This window comes from Cyrtonyx montezumae, unplaced genomic scaffold (assembly GCF_038088225.1).
Source record: "Cyrtonyx montezumae isolate F1298 unplaced genomic scaffold, pur_monq_1.0 scaffold_6, whole genome shotgun sequence".
Classification (NCBI taxonomy): Eukaryota; Metazoa; Chordata; class Aves; order Galliformes; family Odontophoridae; genus Cyrtonyx; species Cyrtonyx montezumae.
In genome coordinates this window covers 1,154,833-1,173,338 of record NW_027072067.1, presented here as the reverse complement: position 1 = coordinate 1,173,338, position 18,506 = coordinate 1,154,833, and the positions used below count along the sequence as shown (strand labels likewise).

Sequence of the window (18,506 nt, the reverse complement as noted above, 5' to 3'; positions counted from 1 at the left end):
TCTCCACCCAGCCCATTGTCAGAGCCTTCCTTCTGCTGTTCGAGCACAGTCACGCCCTTTGGTCATGGGGCACAAAAATATTAGAAATGTCTGGGTTTACCTCCAGCATCCTGTCCCTTGGCAGGGGCATAGATGTCTTGTGAGGGTTCTGCTGAAACGCCTTGCAGTATTGGTCTCTCCTTGTGAGCTGAGGGCTGTGTAAGGACTGCTGCTGTCAGAGCCCAGCAGCCTCCGGCCGCTCACCTGCAGACGGCAGCAGAACAAACAGGAGCAACGCTGCCCTGCTCCCTTCCATCGCTGCCACACAAGACTGAATGAGATGGGAAGGGGGAAGCAGTGTGGTTCTCTTCTGGCTGCAGAAAGCAGCACTGCTGTGCACTGTCTGTGTGTGGAGGGTTTTCTCTGGTTACTGAAGGGTTCTGCAGCAAGCATGTGCACTTCTCTATACCTAGTAAAAAGCAAGCCTAAGCTTGCTTCACCACCGCCACCCCTATTGTGGGGACATAATGATGCTGTCCTACTCTTCGGGTACCTTGCTGCCTAGTTGGAGCATCTGCCATTTATTGCCCAGAGCACTGGCGGAGCAGGGAGTGCTACTGAGGAGAGCTGCCACCCTGTGAAGCTGTGACATGAACCAGAAAACAGCCGTCACACCTTTGTGCCAGAACAGCACAAAGAAATCCTGGTACTAGTGAGCTGCTGCTGCTTTCACCACTTCTCTCTTGGTGGAAGCAGTTTGGGTCTGTCTGTTGGACTGGGCCTGCACAGTGTCAGCTCTCTGTTACTCCTCTCTTGTGTTTGTGCATTACTTTCATTGCTTATCGCTTACTGCACCAGGGCAGTCCTGTCCCCATAAGTTACTGCATCCTTAAAGGAAGCTCAAGGAGCCATCTTCTGCCTGACAGCCCACGGAGGGGCGTGTGCAGGTTCCTGGAGAAGTCACGTCTGCTGCGAGAGCCAGGTGTGCACATTCACTACATTCACAGTGGTCATCACCCTCTTTTCACCACCTCTCAGCAAAGGAGTTTTGTGCACCTCAGTTGCAGAGGAAGGAGGAGTAGCTGCAATACACTGACTTATCTTTGACACTCTCATCCTGTTCAGAAGACCTCAGGACCATGAGAGCATGGAAAGGGCAGCACAGTTTGGTTTAGACTGAGCTTCTTTGTGAGGAAAAGTTGTCCCCCGCTCCATAGGAAGAAATGGTTGTGACTGTTCTTCAGCTTTGGTTTAGAAGGCGTACCACTGAGTTAAAAAGAAAGACAGCTGTGATGGGCACACCAGAGAGCATCAGGGTGTGCTGCCTATTCCAACGGTGCCTCAGCTTTCTCCAGGAGGAAAAACATTACTGTGCCTGTTTTTTATTCCCACTGTTAGCTGATCAAACGTAGCTCACTAAGTGTCCCAAACACAAATTCAGTGTAAGGAATGGTTAAGGTATAATGCTGCTTAACACACCACTAATTCCTCTGCAGTCACACAGAAGCAGGAGCGTTCCTGGGGCTGGGAAGAGCTGCAGTGCCATGTCAGTGGGAACACAGAGATGTGGGGAGGGCTGGGGGAGGTTTGTATCACTGCACCATTCCTGCTGTGCACTGCTGAGAAGCGTGCCAGGTCTGCCTCTCCCAGGCCTGGCTCCAGTCCCGGTGCTTGCTATGTGTGGGATGCGATCACAGAAACCAATTTGATGCAAAGAATTAATGCCAAAAAATATAAAAATTGGAGAGAGACAGCTCCCCAGCTGACACTTTCCTGGTAGTAAATATTGCAACTCATGCCTAAGAGTAATTTTCTTTCTATTTGATTAAAAAAAAAAATCATTCAGGGAATGAATCTGAGAAGCTTTGGAGAAGGTTTTACAGCAGCCAGAACACGCACGGGGAGCACTGAGCTGCTGTGTGTGCTCAGCCCATCCCTGTGCACACAGCAGGCGGTGCGGCAGAGCTGCTGAGCCCTGCTGGAGGCAGAGAGGGATTTTGCTCCCTGGCACACGAGAGCTGGCATCAGAGCAAGTTCAGCAGCACGCCTGTCAGGTAAAGCCGAATCCAACCTCACGAACTGCAGAACTCACAGAGCTCTGCTTCCTGCACAAGAGGGATTTAGGGCATGGCGTTATGATTTCAGTGTTAGGTTTATATAAACCTCACACAGAGTGTATTCCCCTCCACAGGAGAACAGACGGCCTCCCTTCACATCCAGAGTCCGGACAAATTGTGTCTGTAACAAAGTTTTGCCTTTTAAAGTTCATTACATACAGATCCCAGAGCCCCCCCCCCCTCCCCCCGCCCCAAAACCACCGCAGCTGTCCCCTCCTGTCACGGCCGCGCTGCGTGCGGGTGAGTCCTGCGGTCACCGCCAGGAATAACCCCGCGCAGCCTCCACCATCCGGGCTCTGCTTTGGGAAGGTGACCCAGCCCATGACCGCGCGCTGGATGCTCTATATAAGTCCGGGAGAACAACAGGCTTTGCACGGCGCGCGTGCTGGATTCAAGCACGGCCAGGAAAGCGCCTCAGCAGGGATCAGAGCCGCGGGAGCACTGCAGTTATGTCGCAGGTATGGGGACACGGCTGGGCGGCTCTCTCTCGCAGTTAGCTGGCAGTGGGTCACAGCTTGCTCGGCGTGGCTTGCCAGCAAGTCCTTCTCGTTATGCAGCGAACGTTTTGCTCTACATCGATTCCTTGATTATATTGAGGTGATGGAAACGGCTCTGCTGATAAAGCTTAATAACTGTTTTACGGGGTGATTATTGTATGGCAAAGGAAAGCAGCTGAACTATATATGGTTAATTAGTTGGTTCTTAAAATCCCGTTTTATTGTAAGCACTCATATTTCTGTAGGAAGGGAAAAGTATTTCCACTGCTCTGATCTGGAATGTTGTCCTGACACATTTCTGCTTTTCCAACCTGTTTTCTCAGACAATTATCTGAAGTATTAACAGTAGTTTGGAAGGATGTGTCAACACTAAGGTGTGCTGCTGTGTAAAGCGAAGCCTGACGCATGAATGCACGAGAAACTAGGGGCAGAGAACATGAGAAGGAGAGTGGAGCACTGTCCTTCAGCCACACATAGTGGCTCAGTTCTGCCTTACTCCAAAGAAACTCTTGAAAACTGCCCCGCATCTCTCGGGCTCCCGGCACGGCTCTCACAGCCACGCTATGATGGGTGCAGCTCTGCACTGACAGGACGGGGGCTCACCCCTGTGCCTCGTTGCCACCTCACTGCACAGCACCATTGCTTTTTAGCTGGGGGACAGCTAATCTGCAGCAACTGATCTGGTGGAAAACCCATCCATGATCACAGCACAAGAGATTTTACATAAAATCTGCATGGAGTTCAGCTCACTTCACCGCCAGTGTCTCCAGTGCCCCTCTCCCAAAAGAAGCTCTGTTCTGCCGGGAAGCAGCTTCATAGTTACCAGCCCTTGCCAACAGCAGGCGAAGCACTTCAGCAGGTTTCATAATGCTGTTAACAAAACATGGTATTTCTTCCCCTTTCTGTATGGGAACCAACACAGCTCTGTGCTCGCTTCCTTGTATGACAGCAGCCAGTTTCTGCAGCAGACGGCCATGGAGATGTTTGGTTCACAGCTCACCCACCCAAAGCCACTGTGAATTTGGAAGGGTTTGCTCTCATTTTGGTCTTTCTTTGTATACTCACAGTGTTTTCCCCAGAGACCTTGTGACTTTTGTTTCCCACTGCATGTGCTGTGGGGACTGGCAGTGAGCCGCTTCGAGTGCTCTGAGAGCTGACTGCCAGCAGGAGCTGTGACACAGCCCCCTGGCACTCAGGGCTCGAGCACATTGCAGCCTTGGGATGTTCTCCCTCCACAGCCATTCTTATCTTTATAGGGAGTGACACACACTGTGCTCCACTGCTGCCCAAGCCCAAATCGTCCCCACGCGGATGGTCAGAGAAGCTTCTCATTGATGCACAAGCATGCTCCATCAAAGTGTGTGCATCTTCCATCTGTTTGATGACATTTGCTGTGGTGGCAGTGAATCTGATCTCCTCATTTCCCACTGTGTGTTCTGCCCAGTCTTCAAACACAGTGAATGAAATGAGGAGCACTGATAGTGCCAATGGGTGTTGTGTTGGGATTTAAGTGTGCATTGCATTGAATGTGAGGATAGGCTGATATTCTTCCATGTTACCCTGATTTCCTTCTATCATGTTAGACTATAAACAGATTGGAGGTTTTTGTTTTGTTTTGTTGATTTTTTTTTCTATCCCTTCCTGAACATTGGATGGATACTTTGATTACCAATCTGTCTCAGTCTTCACTTGCAGAAGGGCCACGCAGACATCTCTATAGGTTGGTAATCAGAGGACAAGTCCAGAACCAGAATGGCAATGGTAACAGATTTTGAGAGGAGTAATGAAATCCTGGCCAATATGGAGCTGAGGATGTGTAAAACCAGGAGCAGCTGAGTGTTTTGGAGATTAAATAAGTGGAAAACAGAATTAGCAACCCTGCATGTGGTAGCCATGGCATCCAGGCAGCTCTGCTCCCTGTGGTTCCTAAATAGGAAATGCTGACGTGTGGGCAATACTTTTTTTATTAGCCAGAGCCAGTGAAAAAGAAACGTCCTCCAGTGAAGGAGGAAGATCTCAAAGGAGCTAGAGGAAACCTTTCCAAGAACCAGGAAATTAAGTCCAAAACCTACCAAGTCATGAAGCAGTGTGGTAAGTCTCTCGTCCCTGATGGAAGTAATCAAAAAAACTTCCCAGTGTAAACCATGAACTTAATTGCTATAATCAGTAGATGGGTGCAGTCCAAATTATCAGCCAGCAACATGCTTACACCTCCTGTCCTGGCTGCACAACCATGTAAACCATTGCCTCGATGGCATTAGAGGGTGCCACCCAGGCTCTGCTTCAAGTGGTCTCCCTGTCCAGACAAAGTGCAAGGGAGAGCCCTGACTGCCTGGAGTTCCAACCAAATCTTGGTCCCATAGTCAAACAGTGGTTGCCCAAACTGGAAATCTGGATCCTTGCTCTTAGACTTGGGAATATACTTTTTTTTTTTGCTCTTCTTGCACCAGTGGGAGATTACAAAGAGAAATGATGAATTAAAACCCTTATTCAGGATGATACGTTGAACCTCACAGTAGTTTATTAAGCACCTCTGGGGATGTGGGGACGTGGATGGCAGTGACCACATTCAGATGCTGGAAGCTGCCCCATGCTTGGGACAGGAGTGCTGGGTTTGGGAAGCTGTTGGGCCGATGAAAAAATCGGAAAAGTTTCTCTACTTTAGCAGCATTAGCATTACTGCCAGAACTTGGTGAATTCATTCGCTCATTGCCTCCTTTCCTGGTTTTATTTTTTAAGAACAAATGGGCTCTGCAGCACCTTCCATATTCAGCCGAGCTCGGACAGGCGGTGAAACGGTCTTTGAGAAGCCCAAGGACGAGCCGGCCAAAAGTGTCTTCGGCTGAGAGCTGAGCTGCACCTGCCCCACCAGGATGACTGCTGGAACATTCTTCCAGATTTCTGCTCCTTGCACTAAGCTCACCATAGCCGTAGATATCCAGTTTCTACTTTAAGTTGTTAAAAAGGGAGTGAGTTCATCTCAAAGGGTACAACTTCCATTTTAGTTTTTATTACGGGCGTTCTTTCTATGTGGCAAAAGGTATTTGCTTCAATAGTTTAATAAATGAAAAGATTGTTGAACACAGAGTGGTGCACTGTAGTGTCTAGTCTTAACTGAGGCGCACAGTGATCCTGAGGGCGTTTTGGCATTGCAGCTACAGTCTGACTGCTGAACGCTCTGAATACTCGGACAACACTATTTAAGCATCTGTGGAATTTCTTCACATGATTTCACAGAGAAAGGTTACACAGAAATGACTGTTTACCTGCATGCAGCAACTGTGTCTGGAGTTAGCAATGAATGCATTGCTGTTTTCTCCCTCTGCCACCTTTTCATGCCTTCTGAAGCAAAGCCCATAAGTAACCCTATAAGTAATTTATAGGTACCAAAGTTGTAACATTTGCTCGCTCAGCACTTGAATATTATTTCAGAACATCTACTCATCCCTGCATAGAGATAAGTTTGGCAACCTGTCTTTGAAAGGCATATACTGAGGTGTTGGAAGATATAAGGAGGATAGAAGGACTGATGTCTGCCTGTTGTGTCCCAACCACTCCTGGAGTGAGTGGGTATAGAAAAGCTTTTTGTTTTCTTTTTATTTTTAAAGTTACTTAAAGCAAGAGCCCTTTAAGACCAGGCTGTGCTCAACAGGCTCTTTTATAGTGAACCTGATATGTACTGTTGAATTATGGAGCCTTGCACTACCATGCTGTTGCAAATCCACAGTCAACAGAAGTACACTCTCCACCTGGAAGCTCTGTCTCTAAAACATCAGCGAAGCAATCACAGATGCATGCATTTCCACAGGTTATTGTGTTCATTTTGGATAACAAAGGGCACTGACTACCATGCAGTTGTGAGAGCTGCTCTGAAAATAATGCCTCCTATTTTCTGATGTTGCTGGGATGGCAGTAGAGGCTGAATCCTCCCACTGGTATTCCATTACGTGTTGTTGCTGTGTGACAGATGGCAGCAGAGGGGCAGTCAGACAGAATGGTATCTGACATGGAAATGCATATGGAGCAAAGGCAAGTAACTCCATGCAGAAAAAATGGCACCCACTGATATTTGTTGACGCTGAGTGTTTGTAGAGACCAAACAGTGGATGTAAGCACAGTGAAGTGGGTGGAATGGGAAAGATAGGCCATATTCTGGACAGCCATGCAGAATTTTACAAGTATGTCATGTAGGCTCTTGTTCATCCCTGGCAAAAATGCCTAGATAATGGTGGTGACTATGCTGAGAAACTGTTTTGAGAATTTGCTCTACCTAATAGTGTGATTGTGTTCTTCATATCTGCTGTAGTTTCCATAGAAATAAATTGGAGGCATTACTTTTTGAGCGACCTACATATAATCATAGGCTGGCTTAGGTTGATGATACCTCAAAGCCTGCCCTGTTCCAGTCCTTACTGTGGGATGGCTGCCCCACATCAGCTCAGGTTGCCCAGGACCCCTCCAGGAATCTGTACCATGGCTATGGGCAGCTGTGTCAGGGCATCACCACCTTCTGAATAAAGAGTTTCTTCCTAATACCTGACCTTACTCTTTTAGTATCAAAACATTCTCCCTTTTCCTGTCAGTATCAGACTGTTTATAAAGTCACTCTCCCTAAGTCCTTCCAAAACTGGCCTGGATGAAGTACTCCACATGGGACCACACGTGGACAGAGGAGAGGTAAGTAATCACCTCCCTTGCCCTGATGGCCAGCCTTCTTCTGAGGCATGCAGCTGGCCTTCTGGGCTACAGGCACATACTGCTGGCTCATGTCCAGCTTTTCATCCACCAGGACCCCCAAATCCTTTTACTGCAGGGCTGCTCTCAAGGAGTTCTCCCATTCTGTTCAGAAATCTGAGATTGCTCCAACCAAAGTGAGCCCCATTTGGTTCTCATGTGCCCACTTCCCAAGCCTGTTCAGCCCCCTCTGGATGGCATCCCTTCCTTCTACTGCGTCAGCTGCACCAATCAGCTTGGTGTTATCAGCAAACTTGCTGAGGGTGCACTCACTGGTGAAGCTAAAGAGACAGCCTTTGGAAGTGGGTTCTGCCCATTGTCTGTTTACCATGATGCATGAAAAACGCAATTATTTCCCCATGAAATGTCTGAAATGCTTTGGGAAAGAGGAAGGTATAGCAACTATTTAGATGGGGGAATATTCTTGAAATAATCATGAAAGTTCTCTCTGGGTAGGAAACTACCTAAATGCCAAGTGAGTGATCGTGTACTTTAGGAATAACACTAGTATAATATTGTCCATAATAATCCACATATGAAAATGTGGACATGTAACATAATTCACTGTTCCAGGGCTCCATATCAATCCTGGACTAACAAAAACTTCTTGTTTGATGCCCTCTTGGATGAAGACTTTGTTACAATATAGGAGATGAAGAGTCATCCCAATCCGTTTACAGATAAGATCTGGTGGAGAGCTCTCCCAGAGAGCTGTGAATGCACAGGTTTGAGGCACACGGCTCCTGGCTGGATGCATCACAGCTGTGTTAGGGCTGGGACCAGATGTGCTCCCAAGTACTGCTATTGCCCCACTCACTTTTGAATAGTTGGTGGCTGCCTTGTGCACTGAGATATGCTGCACAGACTTAACACCTCTCCAGGAGGCTCGGGCAAGGGCTGATCTCCTTTTATCACTGCTTAGCCTGAAAATCAAACAATTTGCATGGCTGTTGGACAAGTGAGGCTTGTGACTGGTTGAGAGTCAGCAAAAAGGATGTTTCACGAGGAGCTCTCAGTATATCTCATGGGCTGGCTGAGCAGGGAGCTACGCGAGTTGAAAAAGTCACCAGCTATGAAATCTCACATGGATGTTGCACGTCTTGGCAATATCCAAATGTCTCAAGTGAGATAATGTCAGTTATCACTTTCATTTTTTTACTTTTTTGTTTCCTTGAGTTGTTACGGTGGGGAATGGCAGAGTTCCCTGCATCCACGAAGGCAACTTGTTGCACAGAGCTGGTCAGCTGCCTTTGGGATCTCATGTGCCCCAGTGGAATCTCAGTTTCAACAGAAAGCATAAGCATTTCTTAGTTTATGCATTATGAAACATTAAAACTAATGTTTAACAGCAAAGATCTGTTCAAATAAAGAAACTTTAAACAAGTCCAAGTTTTACTTATGTTAAACAGGTAAATATTAAGTTTCCGTGTCTCCTGAAAGTCTACGTAATACTCCCAAGTACAAGTTACTTATTAACTGATTAAAATGTTTTCTTTGGAAATATGCTCTTTCCAAAATGTAGAGGAGAATGTCCTTTCAGTATGTATAGCGGAAAAGAAAGGGACAGACTCTTTAGCAGTGTCCATTTTGATAAGACAGGAGGAAATGGTTTCAAGCTTAAAGAGGGTAGATTTAGGTTGGATATAAGGATATAAATACAAGCCTTTTACATTGAGGGTGGTGAGTCACTGGCACAGGTCACCCAGAGAGGCGGTGGTGCTCCTTCCCTGCAGACAGCCAAGGTCAGGAGGGAGAGGTGAGCACCTGACAGCTGTGGCTGTCCCTGTTCATCGCAGGGGAGTTGGACCAAATGGCCTTTAAGGGTCCCTGCCAAATCTAAGGATTCTATGATTCAATCATGTGGCTCTCACTAATGGTCTTTTCCTCTCTTGTCGTATTAACAGAAACTGTTCTGTTTCTTTTTGTTAACACTCTGTTGTTTGCTGTTTCAGCAATCTGGTGGTATCGCTGTGGCCACGTACCACAGGCAGCTCCTGTGTTTGCTACCACATGCTTAGTAACGGATGTTATGCCATTGTTTGAGACCTGTGGGTCCTTCTAAGGCCCTCAGTATTTCTGTGGGCTGTTACAGTATAAATACACGAGCAATCTGCAAACAAGTCTGATCACACTCTTTCCCTCCCTGTATTGTGGAGTATCAAGTTGAGCAATTGTAGGGTGGAAGCATGGTGAACCACTGTGAGACTGAGCTTTTTTACTTCAGTAAGCCATCAGACAGTTGAGAGGCTGCTGATGTCCATTCAGATCGACACTTTTTTACTGTCACTGCTGAAATGCAGGACCTGCTTCAGGTAGGACCTTACCTCCTTTAAAGCAGATATCCTGAGCACAGGAGGAAGCTGTTTGCAGTGCAGAGGGAGCTGTGCCAGGCATTTCCCATCTGGCTGCTCAGAGAGGTGTTCCTGGCTGCTCCTGTGGTGCCCACTTCCCTCCTGCATGGGGGGGCAGAAGCACCAAATCAGTGTTGGGGCAAGTACTCCAAGGGCAATTCTGCTTGTGAGAATGGCAGCAGACCTCCAGGCAGGAGGGCTTCAGTTCTGCTCAACCCCTCATGAGGCCACAAGGCAGAGGGCTGGAAAACTTGCAAAGTCAGCAGCTGGGAGAGCAAATAAATCAGCAGACAGAGAGCTAGAGGGTCTCTGCACTGATCAAGTGTGTAAAGCAGCATATGAATTTCTAAAGGTTAATTTCAGAATATGTATTGATCTAATGCAGCTGTAGTCAAGTCTTTTATGGAACTTTCCAGCACTGCTCAGAAGCAAGGACTGAATTTTAGAGCTGCTTCCATTTCTTTCTTTCCCAGTATTCTTTCAACCTTACTTTTAGGAAACTTAAACATTGCTTAAATCTCACACCTTACTGTGCTGCAAATCTGTGGCAGAGTGAAAAAGTGCTAGGCTGCCAGACACCATAAGGAACGTGGTGGGTGCCGTGGGATTCGTGCAAATTCCACTGCTGGAGGAGCTGCCATCACCACCCAGACAGACCCCCGTGAGCACAGACACAAACCAGCAGCGTGCAGAACAGTGCTTAGAAAAGAAACATCACTGCATGCAGTGCCATTGAGCTGCTGCCAGTGCTCACAAAGCGGGTGAGTTCAGGTGGCATTTTGTTTTTGCTATTTATTTTCAAGCAGATCTGAAAAGTCTCTCATCAGTGTTATGCTGTAGGGATGAATGTAGGTTTTCTCATCCCAAAAGCCAACACTGGTAAAGGGCACCTGTGCCCAGGGTTCATTTCTCTGGCTTCTCATGAGCCTGGGAGAGATTTCTTCTGTGCGGGTTACCAGATGATGGTTTGTTATCTAAGCACTTTTAATGGTTCTAGATGTGTTTGTACTTCCCATGACATATGTGTGGAAAAGTCTCCCAGAAGAATATTCCAGCCTTGCCACTGCAATATAATACACTGTAATTAAAAGCGTATGCTAAGCCCCTAAATCCCCATTTCTCTGAAGGATTGCTTCCTGCAGATGGCTTTCATCAGCTCCTTAGGGCCTCTGCAGGTAAAGCACACTCATTTCTTCAGAGGGTTACACTGCACAGGTGAGCAGTGCCCCCTGGCTCCCTGCAGGCACCAGTGTCACTCATGCCCTGCTGGCAAAGCTGAAGGGCTGCTGGAGTGGAGTTTCTTCACCCTCCTTTCCTCAAACTTGGGATATTTTCACGGCGTCTCCCAGTTTGTGTTCTTCTCCATGTCTAGCTCTTAACTAGCTGTAGCAGCACAGGCCCAGGGGACAAGGAGGAAAGATGTGGTTAAATGAAGACTGACTCTCACTGCAGTGGCACAGCCATCCCTCGCACTGCACAGCAGTTTGTTTACAGTGTGTGTGACACCAGTACCTCTCCCGTGGATAACCAACTCCAAAGTCTGTCACGAGGTCAGTCCAAGTGTGCGATCCATGCTGCTTTGGGTGTTTTGATTTGTTTGCTCTTCATCTGTTGCGTGCTTGTGTCACACCCATTTGGTTTTTAAGTAAAGCTGGCAAAGGATGCTGCCTGCAGAGCAGGGTCATGGGGAGCCCCAGCAATGGGCATTGCCATTGCACACAGCTCCGTCTGCTACTTCTGAATTGGTGTTAAGACACTCCAGGGAGCATTTTTCTTGACATCCAACACTGTCTTCTTGTCCTTTAAAAAATAAAAACTTTGGTTGCATTTTTGTTTCAATCACAGGTGAAAGAAATGTGGAAAAAATTGAAGGGCACTTACAGAAAGTGCTCACTGGGATATATGCCCTTTTCTGCCTTGGGTCTGGGCTTGCTGTCACTTGTAGTTTCCTGGAGAAAACAGCCCTAAGCAATGGGGGAATTGCACATCGAGTACATGAGCGTGCTGACACAGCCTTGCAACTGCAGGTCAGGACTGAGGAATATGCTAGAAAAACCAACAGGAAAGTATGGCTGCTGCCTTCTCCAGGCAGCAAGCCACAGAAATTATGAGAAGTGACTTTTGAGCTGCAGTCCAGAGAAGAAGAAAGGGAGAGATTATATCTCAGGATTAATCAAGTTTAAAAAAAAATATATAGACATGAAGCCACAAAACCAGTCCTCCAGCTGGGTGGGTCGAGGATGCAGCCCAAGTACCTGAATTACTGTTATCCAGCACTGCTGGTCTGGCCAGACAAGGTGTGCAGGAAGCTGGGAAGTGCATTCATTTGCAAGGATTTGAACCTCTGTTAACATTTTTGAGGGAATTATAGACATTGGACAATTTGCTTTGGTTAATTGCCACCATTTCTGCTTGCTCTCTCTCTCTTCTCTCTAGGGCTTTTACTAAGAGGTGGCTGCTCCAATGTTAATGACTATTAGCAATTAGCTTGATTTTCTGCCAGTAAAAATTAAAGCTGGGTCCATGTTTGGCTTGGTAACTGTGGTGCCTTTTATGGGGAGATAGCAGACTTCGAGCAGTTTATTGTGTACAGTATACGTTCTTTACAGTTGGACATTCGGTTATTAAGTTACTAAGAAAATATTTGAGATTCAAAGTTTCCCTCTTCTGGATCTGCTACAAAAGGTAAAAGCTTGAAGAATATCCACAAATAATCAGGCAATAATTATAATCCTTTAAAAACCACAGTTTAGGGGCCCTTCAAGCATTTATATAGAGATATTTTTTAGGAAAGTTGCATTTTAGAATGAAGGAGGAAACCTGATTTTTTCACATTGGAAATTTTAAAATAGAACAATTATTTCATAACTCCTTTTTTCAAACTTTGAGCCCAGAAGCATGTATCCAAAATATGTGCTGCATTGGTGTCTTGAGGTTGTACTTTCCAAAGGAAAAAAAGCATGCTGAAATCCTTTTGAGGGATAAAATTGCACTTTGGTCCTTAAAGACTGTCTTTTAAGTCCAATAATGTGACAGTGAAACAAATAAGTAGAATTAGAAAGACAGCGTAATGGCAGAATATCACATTACTATATGAGGAATGTGAGGTGCCTGCCTGTCCATTGTACTGTTGTATCGTTAAATATGCATATATACAAAAACATGACATGATGAATTCTTCATGGCAATTCTATGAAATATATTTTCATTGCAGGGATCTTGTGGAGGTATTATTTAACATCGAGCAGTACTGTTCATAGATCAAGGAATGAGAACAGCTAGTATAGAGAACTTCTGCAGAGGGATCAAATATCTACTATTTTCAATCTATACAAAGTATAGATAGGCTCCAGGGTTGCAGACAGGTAAGCATTTTCATTATCTCAAACACATAATAGCTGAGTATTAATATTAACTTAATATGATATTTTTTATTATTGAAAGGTGAGTAACCCTATTGAGACTACTCAGCTATTGTATTCATATTAACTGTTATTATATTAACTGTTATTAACTGTTTGCACAGTTAATATGAATACAAAGCCAAAGAGCCCTTGGCCATGGGCTCTGTGTTTCATCTCTGATCACTAACACAGACGTCAGCACTTCAGCCCAGGAGCAGCAGCAGAGAGCCCTTGGAGGCAAGTCTTGGTACTGTGCCTGCAGTACCGCCGTGGTGATCACTGTGACCAGCAGCAGGAGGAGTGGGAGCCCAGCAGTTGCTGATGGCTGTCTGTTGATGCCCAGAATGGTTTCATTTGGGGGGAATGTGATGGGGCAGTATGCCACCTCGAAGGCAGGAGGTTAGAGACCAGGCTCCTTTTGGAACAGATTTGGAAGAGAATTATTCTTAAAACGTGAAGCAGCGAAACAGAATTTGCTATTGTAGAGATCACTGCTTGGTACCTTTTCAGAAACAAAACGATATTTAGCCTCTTGAAAATAAATGGGAAAGCTCTGGAAATGCAAAAACTAGTGAGCTGAAGGAAATGTGAAGGAGGTTTTAAGAAATTGTTAAATAAATCCAAAAGGCATAAGCTAGATTTTTGTTATCATGAGAACATTGTTTTCCTTTCAGCCAGCAGACAGTCCTACTGTCTCTGTGAATGAGATGCCCTAAGCCATGACAATCGGAACACCTGGCTGCCACGGGAGGAGCCAGCCACCCCTGCTGGTCATCAGCGGTGAGGAGTGACACTGGTTGTGTCCCATCTTGCCAACAGGAGCTACACTGCTCTTCCCCATCTCTTGTCTTCTAACGGACCTCATTCAATTGGTAAAATATTCTCTGTTGGTGCATCCTGATGTGGGAAAGGTGTGTTGTGTGGAGAATGGAGGAAAGAAAAGACAGTTATATTAAAAAATTAAGATGTTAATATTTGAAGATAGTATTGTGATGTTTTAATATAACTTGAAATATTAATATAACTTAATGTGTTAAGTAGCTACTTAATAATTAATATAACCACTGGCAGATCATGAAAAATGCTATCACAAAGAGAGAAAAGGCTATAGTACGAACTAATGTCTTCATGTTCTTGGAAATAACATTATTATTTCCTAGACCGAAAAGGAAAAGAAGTGTCACAGTACTGCAGGCTGTTACAGAAACAGTAAATCATCTCTGGTAAAGATTCCAGGCATGTTTCCTGAACACTGACCATCTTTCTGATGAAATCACTGAAGGTCTGGGCATCTATCAGTATGGATCTATACAGCAAAGAAGGATGATCTTGTAACCAAGCTCCTGTAGTGAGAATATGGTGCTCTTTTTGGAGCCGTATCCTGAGCCCATATTTGATGTTACCTCTCTGGATCCTGATAAACTCTGATGGAATTCAAAAGAAACATGAAGCAACGAGAATGAGACACTTACTGTCACCTTTCTCTGAAAGAATAGTACAGATCTTATTCCAAAATACGAGAGGCCTAAGAACAGCATTACCCTTGAAATACAACACAGTGCCCTTCTGGGCACTGGTGGTCCAAGCCTAAACAGACACCTTTGTGTTTAGAAAACATGAAAAGCAAGACTAAAATAACAGCTGCAAGGGCTTGAACTCAACACTGCCCTGGAAGGACATAATTAACACAGAATTAATTTGATGTTAAATAATGGACTATAAACAACAGGCATAGAATTGTAAACTTTCAGGGTTACAATGGTGAAAAATGAAAGCCTGCTGCTTCTGAGCATTGCAATCCCAAAAATACTGATAGGACCAAAGTTGGAGTCATTTCAAGAACTACAAGGGGAGGCTCTGTGCATGCTGAACCACTCCCGTCTGTGGAGAGAGTCAGGGATAGTGGTTAAGGGAGCTTCCTAAAGTACCTCTTTTGGAGGTAGCTGGCTCCTTTCCTGGCATTAGAGATTCCATTTGGGTTAAATCAAAAGCTGTAATCATATGCTTTGGTGACATTTTAAAAGTATTTGTGTGTCTGTTGATCATGTCAATGTTATTCAAAAGAAAAATTTGAGATTAATTCCAGTGTAAATCAGAGAGCTGATGAAACACTTCTAAACACATCTGGATCAGAGCACAGTTACCAGGTGAGCTGTGCAAATGCTCTGAGTTATTTTATCAGCAAACAGAAGAGACCAGACAAAATGAAACTAAAAGTGTAAGAACCCCCCACTTTGGTGTTGGTGTTCAGAACTTGCACTTGGATGCTTCCTTAACAGCCAGATATGTCACTTGTCAAGAGATGCTGCAAGGCTCAAGGCTCTATTTACCAGGGATACAGGGGGAGAAGAAAGTTTACATATTTGAGTCAACTAGCAACGACATTTCCCACTGGTTCCACCTACTGGAACATCCTAGAGAAGAGTATTTTTGGGAAAGAATACTGATGATGCTCTGCCACATATTGTAGATACTTTCTCTCACCCAGAAAAAAAAAAAACAGTGAGACCCTTCCCTGTTCATGCACATAAATGTCATAAACATCTTACCTCAAAATAATCATATGTTCAAGATGAGACCATGCTTACTTGTTGTTTGTAGTTTTAGAATGCTTTACAGTGCAGTTCTGTTGTTGAAGATCCATGTGAATGAACCAGTGAAAACTGACCTTACCAGCTCAGTTTGATATGGACAAAGAGATGTAAGTTTCTGAAGGAAAATAAGCAGTTTCACCACCCAATCCAACAGATTTGTCATGCAAGTAGTAACTGATTTCTAAGATTTGCACTCGGTATCCAGTTACAAATAACAGTGTTTTTGAACTACGTTTTACAAAAAGTGAAGTGTAATGCATCATTGGTTCACCATTTCTGTCACTGGGTGTTTTACAGGGAAAAGCAAGTCTTGCTATTAAGGTTTGTTGGAGATAGCTCTGCAGCAGTGTTCAAAACTGAAATCATCAATGGTAGCATGATGGATGATGGAGTCTGCACAAGAAGAGAAACGAGAACACCTGAAAACAAGGATCTAAAAATTACTTGGGTTATACACAGACTGGAGCCTCTTCTGCTCACAGGTTCCCCTGAATGGACTGTTCTCTGGATCTTCTCACCAAGGTTACAGGCCCTCTCCAAGGAGGGGAGCACCTTTGTTAGTTTGTTCATCATCCACTTCAGAGCCCTCTTCTGGGAGCGGCTCGCTGCAGTTTTCAATTATGAACACACATCAGCAAGCGTAAGATTATTAATGAGAAGTGTCTGTGCTGCTTTACTGGTTATAAGTTTGTAGCAACACGTAATATTGAAAGACGTACACAGACTGCTGCTATTGATTGCTGTCTGATGCTGCAGCGACTGAAGTGGACGCATATGTGGTGTCATGATTTTTATTTATTTATTTTTTAAATGAATTATTGATATTCCACATAATAACATCATGTAGTGCACTGGGAGTTAAAGAGTTCCATGGATCACAATAGTTCCAGGTATACCCGTCTGGAAGAGAAGAACAGCTATGTACTCCAGAGGACTCAGTGTTACTTTGTGTTTTTCCATTTTCTGCTCAGTGGGAAAGATAAAACTGTTGGCAAGTCATGAGATCCCTCTCTTTCCCTTTCAGATCGTCCCAGCAGTGTGTGTGCTCCCTGCCATCTCACCTTCAGTGTTAGAATAAGGCCTTCAGTTTTCAGAAACTCTATCTCTCTCATTTAATTTGATTTATTACCTTCAATTCCAATTATATTGTGTTATTTTGCATTCCTATATCTTATTTAGTAAATTAGTTTTCCTCCTCAGACCATTGCTGCTGTTTTGTTTTAGGCCCATCTCTCAGCCCTTGCCCTTTCTCCCATTTCCCTTTCCCAGGCATGGGTCTGTGGGTCCCCTTGCCCCATTCATCACAGAACTGGGCCGAACCAGCCCATAAAACACTGACAATTTCCATGACCAGTAGTACAATGTTCTCTGAAAGTAACACCTCCTGTTTTATTATACTGATCCAGGACATTAGAGGTGGATGTCGGTGAGATGGCAGTGAGGTTGAACCTTCCTGCCAGTGCTCCATTGCATTTGTTGCTGTGCAACAGATGGCAGCCTGGTGGAAATGTTAATTCCTCCATGCAGAAAAAAATGGCATCCATTGACATTTGTCAACACTTGCTGAACATTTGTGGAGATTAAACATTGGATATTAGCACAGTGAGGCTGTGGGTGATGCATTTCAGCAGTGGCAACAGGGCCAGGCTCTGCTGAAAAATACTGCTTTGTAGCTGAGAACTTGCTCTATTAAATGATGCTTTTGTGCTCTTAGTATCTGTTGCAGTTTCCATGGAAATAAATAGGAGTTATTACTTTCAGAGCAACCTATTGGTGGTATGTGGACGTTTGGAGGTCTTTTCCAGTCTTCATGATTCTATGATACTATTCAAGCTGAAGGCAGACAAGGACAATATAAGTACTTAGCACTCTGTAATTTCTAATTCTGATGCAGAATATACGGAATGTCTCACGCACTATTTAAGTGGCATTGCACTGGTTGATGGTAAACGTTTTGCCCACCTGTAAGCACGTAAGCATTAAGGGGAATGGCCACAAACTGATGCACAGGAAGTTCTGCACAAATGTGTGTGGGAACCTTTTCACAGTGCAGTGACGGAGCACTGGCACAGGCTGCACACAGAGGTGGTGGAGAAGTTCAAGACCTGCCTGGATGCCTACCTGTGCAACCTGGGCTAAGGAGCTGCTTTGGCAGGGGGTTGGACTCAGTGATCTCTTGGTCCCTTCCAACCACTACAGTTCTGTGATTCTGTGATGTCTGCCACTTCTCTTGCTCCTTATAGCTCATTTTATCTAAGCAGGATCTTTTCGAGCTGTCAGACTATACAAAAACAGACTGGAGACTTGTCAACTTCTAGCTTTGTTAGTCACAGCTGACAAGATTCCAGCTACCTCTAGTGATTTCCCTCATCCCCATAAATTAAATAGAAACGCTCTGGCTGAAATTGCATCCATTGCTGCCTTGCACCGAAACTTCACCAAGGTAGGTCAAAATCTGCTGTCTACTGCTATATTTTCCTTCTGCAATAGGACAGGTGAGTGTGAGACTGGTCTGGATGGAGAGTCCCAGAGCTCCTATTACAGGACCCAAAATAGATCATTACTTTTTTATATATATTATTTTACTCCATCTAATACATTATTTTAGAATATAATTTGAGAATAATATAAACATTAACTTACTAGTTTCAATGTTCTGATCTTTCTCCCTCCCTCCTCTTTTTCTTCCTGCTTTCTGCATTTTTCAATAGTTTATTACCTTCCATAGAATTCACTGTTTTCATTCATAATTTTTATCTATTTTGAACAGGCAGATACTTGTAGCCACTGTGACCATCTCATGAAGTGATTTTTTTTAAACATGTAAAGG

The 18,506-nt window shown here is 44.7% G+C and overlaps 1 protein-coding gene across 1 annotated transcript; it reads left to right on the top strand.

Moving 5' to 3' along the window:
• The first annotated feature begins 2,394 nt into the window (after positions 1 to 2,394).
• On the top strand, positions 2,395 to 5,678 carry MUSTN1 (musculoskeletal, embryonic nuclear protein 1). The gene is made up of 3 exons (XM_065749586.1): positions 2,395 to 2,554; positions 4,564 to 4,684; positions 5,333 to 5,678. The coding sequence occupies exons 1-3, from the start codon at positions 2,546 to 2,548 to the stop codon at positions 5,437 to 5,439; spliced, it is 237 nt and encodes a 78-aa protein (XP_065605658.1). The 5' UTR covers positions 2,395 to 2,545; the 3' UTR covers positions 5,440 to 5,678.
• Positions 5,679 to 18,506: the final 12,828 nt, after the last annotated feature.

Excerpts from the sequence above, each read along its gene's own strand:
- MUSTN1 (XM_065749586.1), top strand. Across the intron at positions 4,685-5,332 it reads CCAAGTCATGAAGCAGTGTG|AACAAATGGGCTCTGCAGCA; the intron begins GTAAGTCTCTCG and ends TTATTTTTTAAG.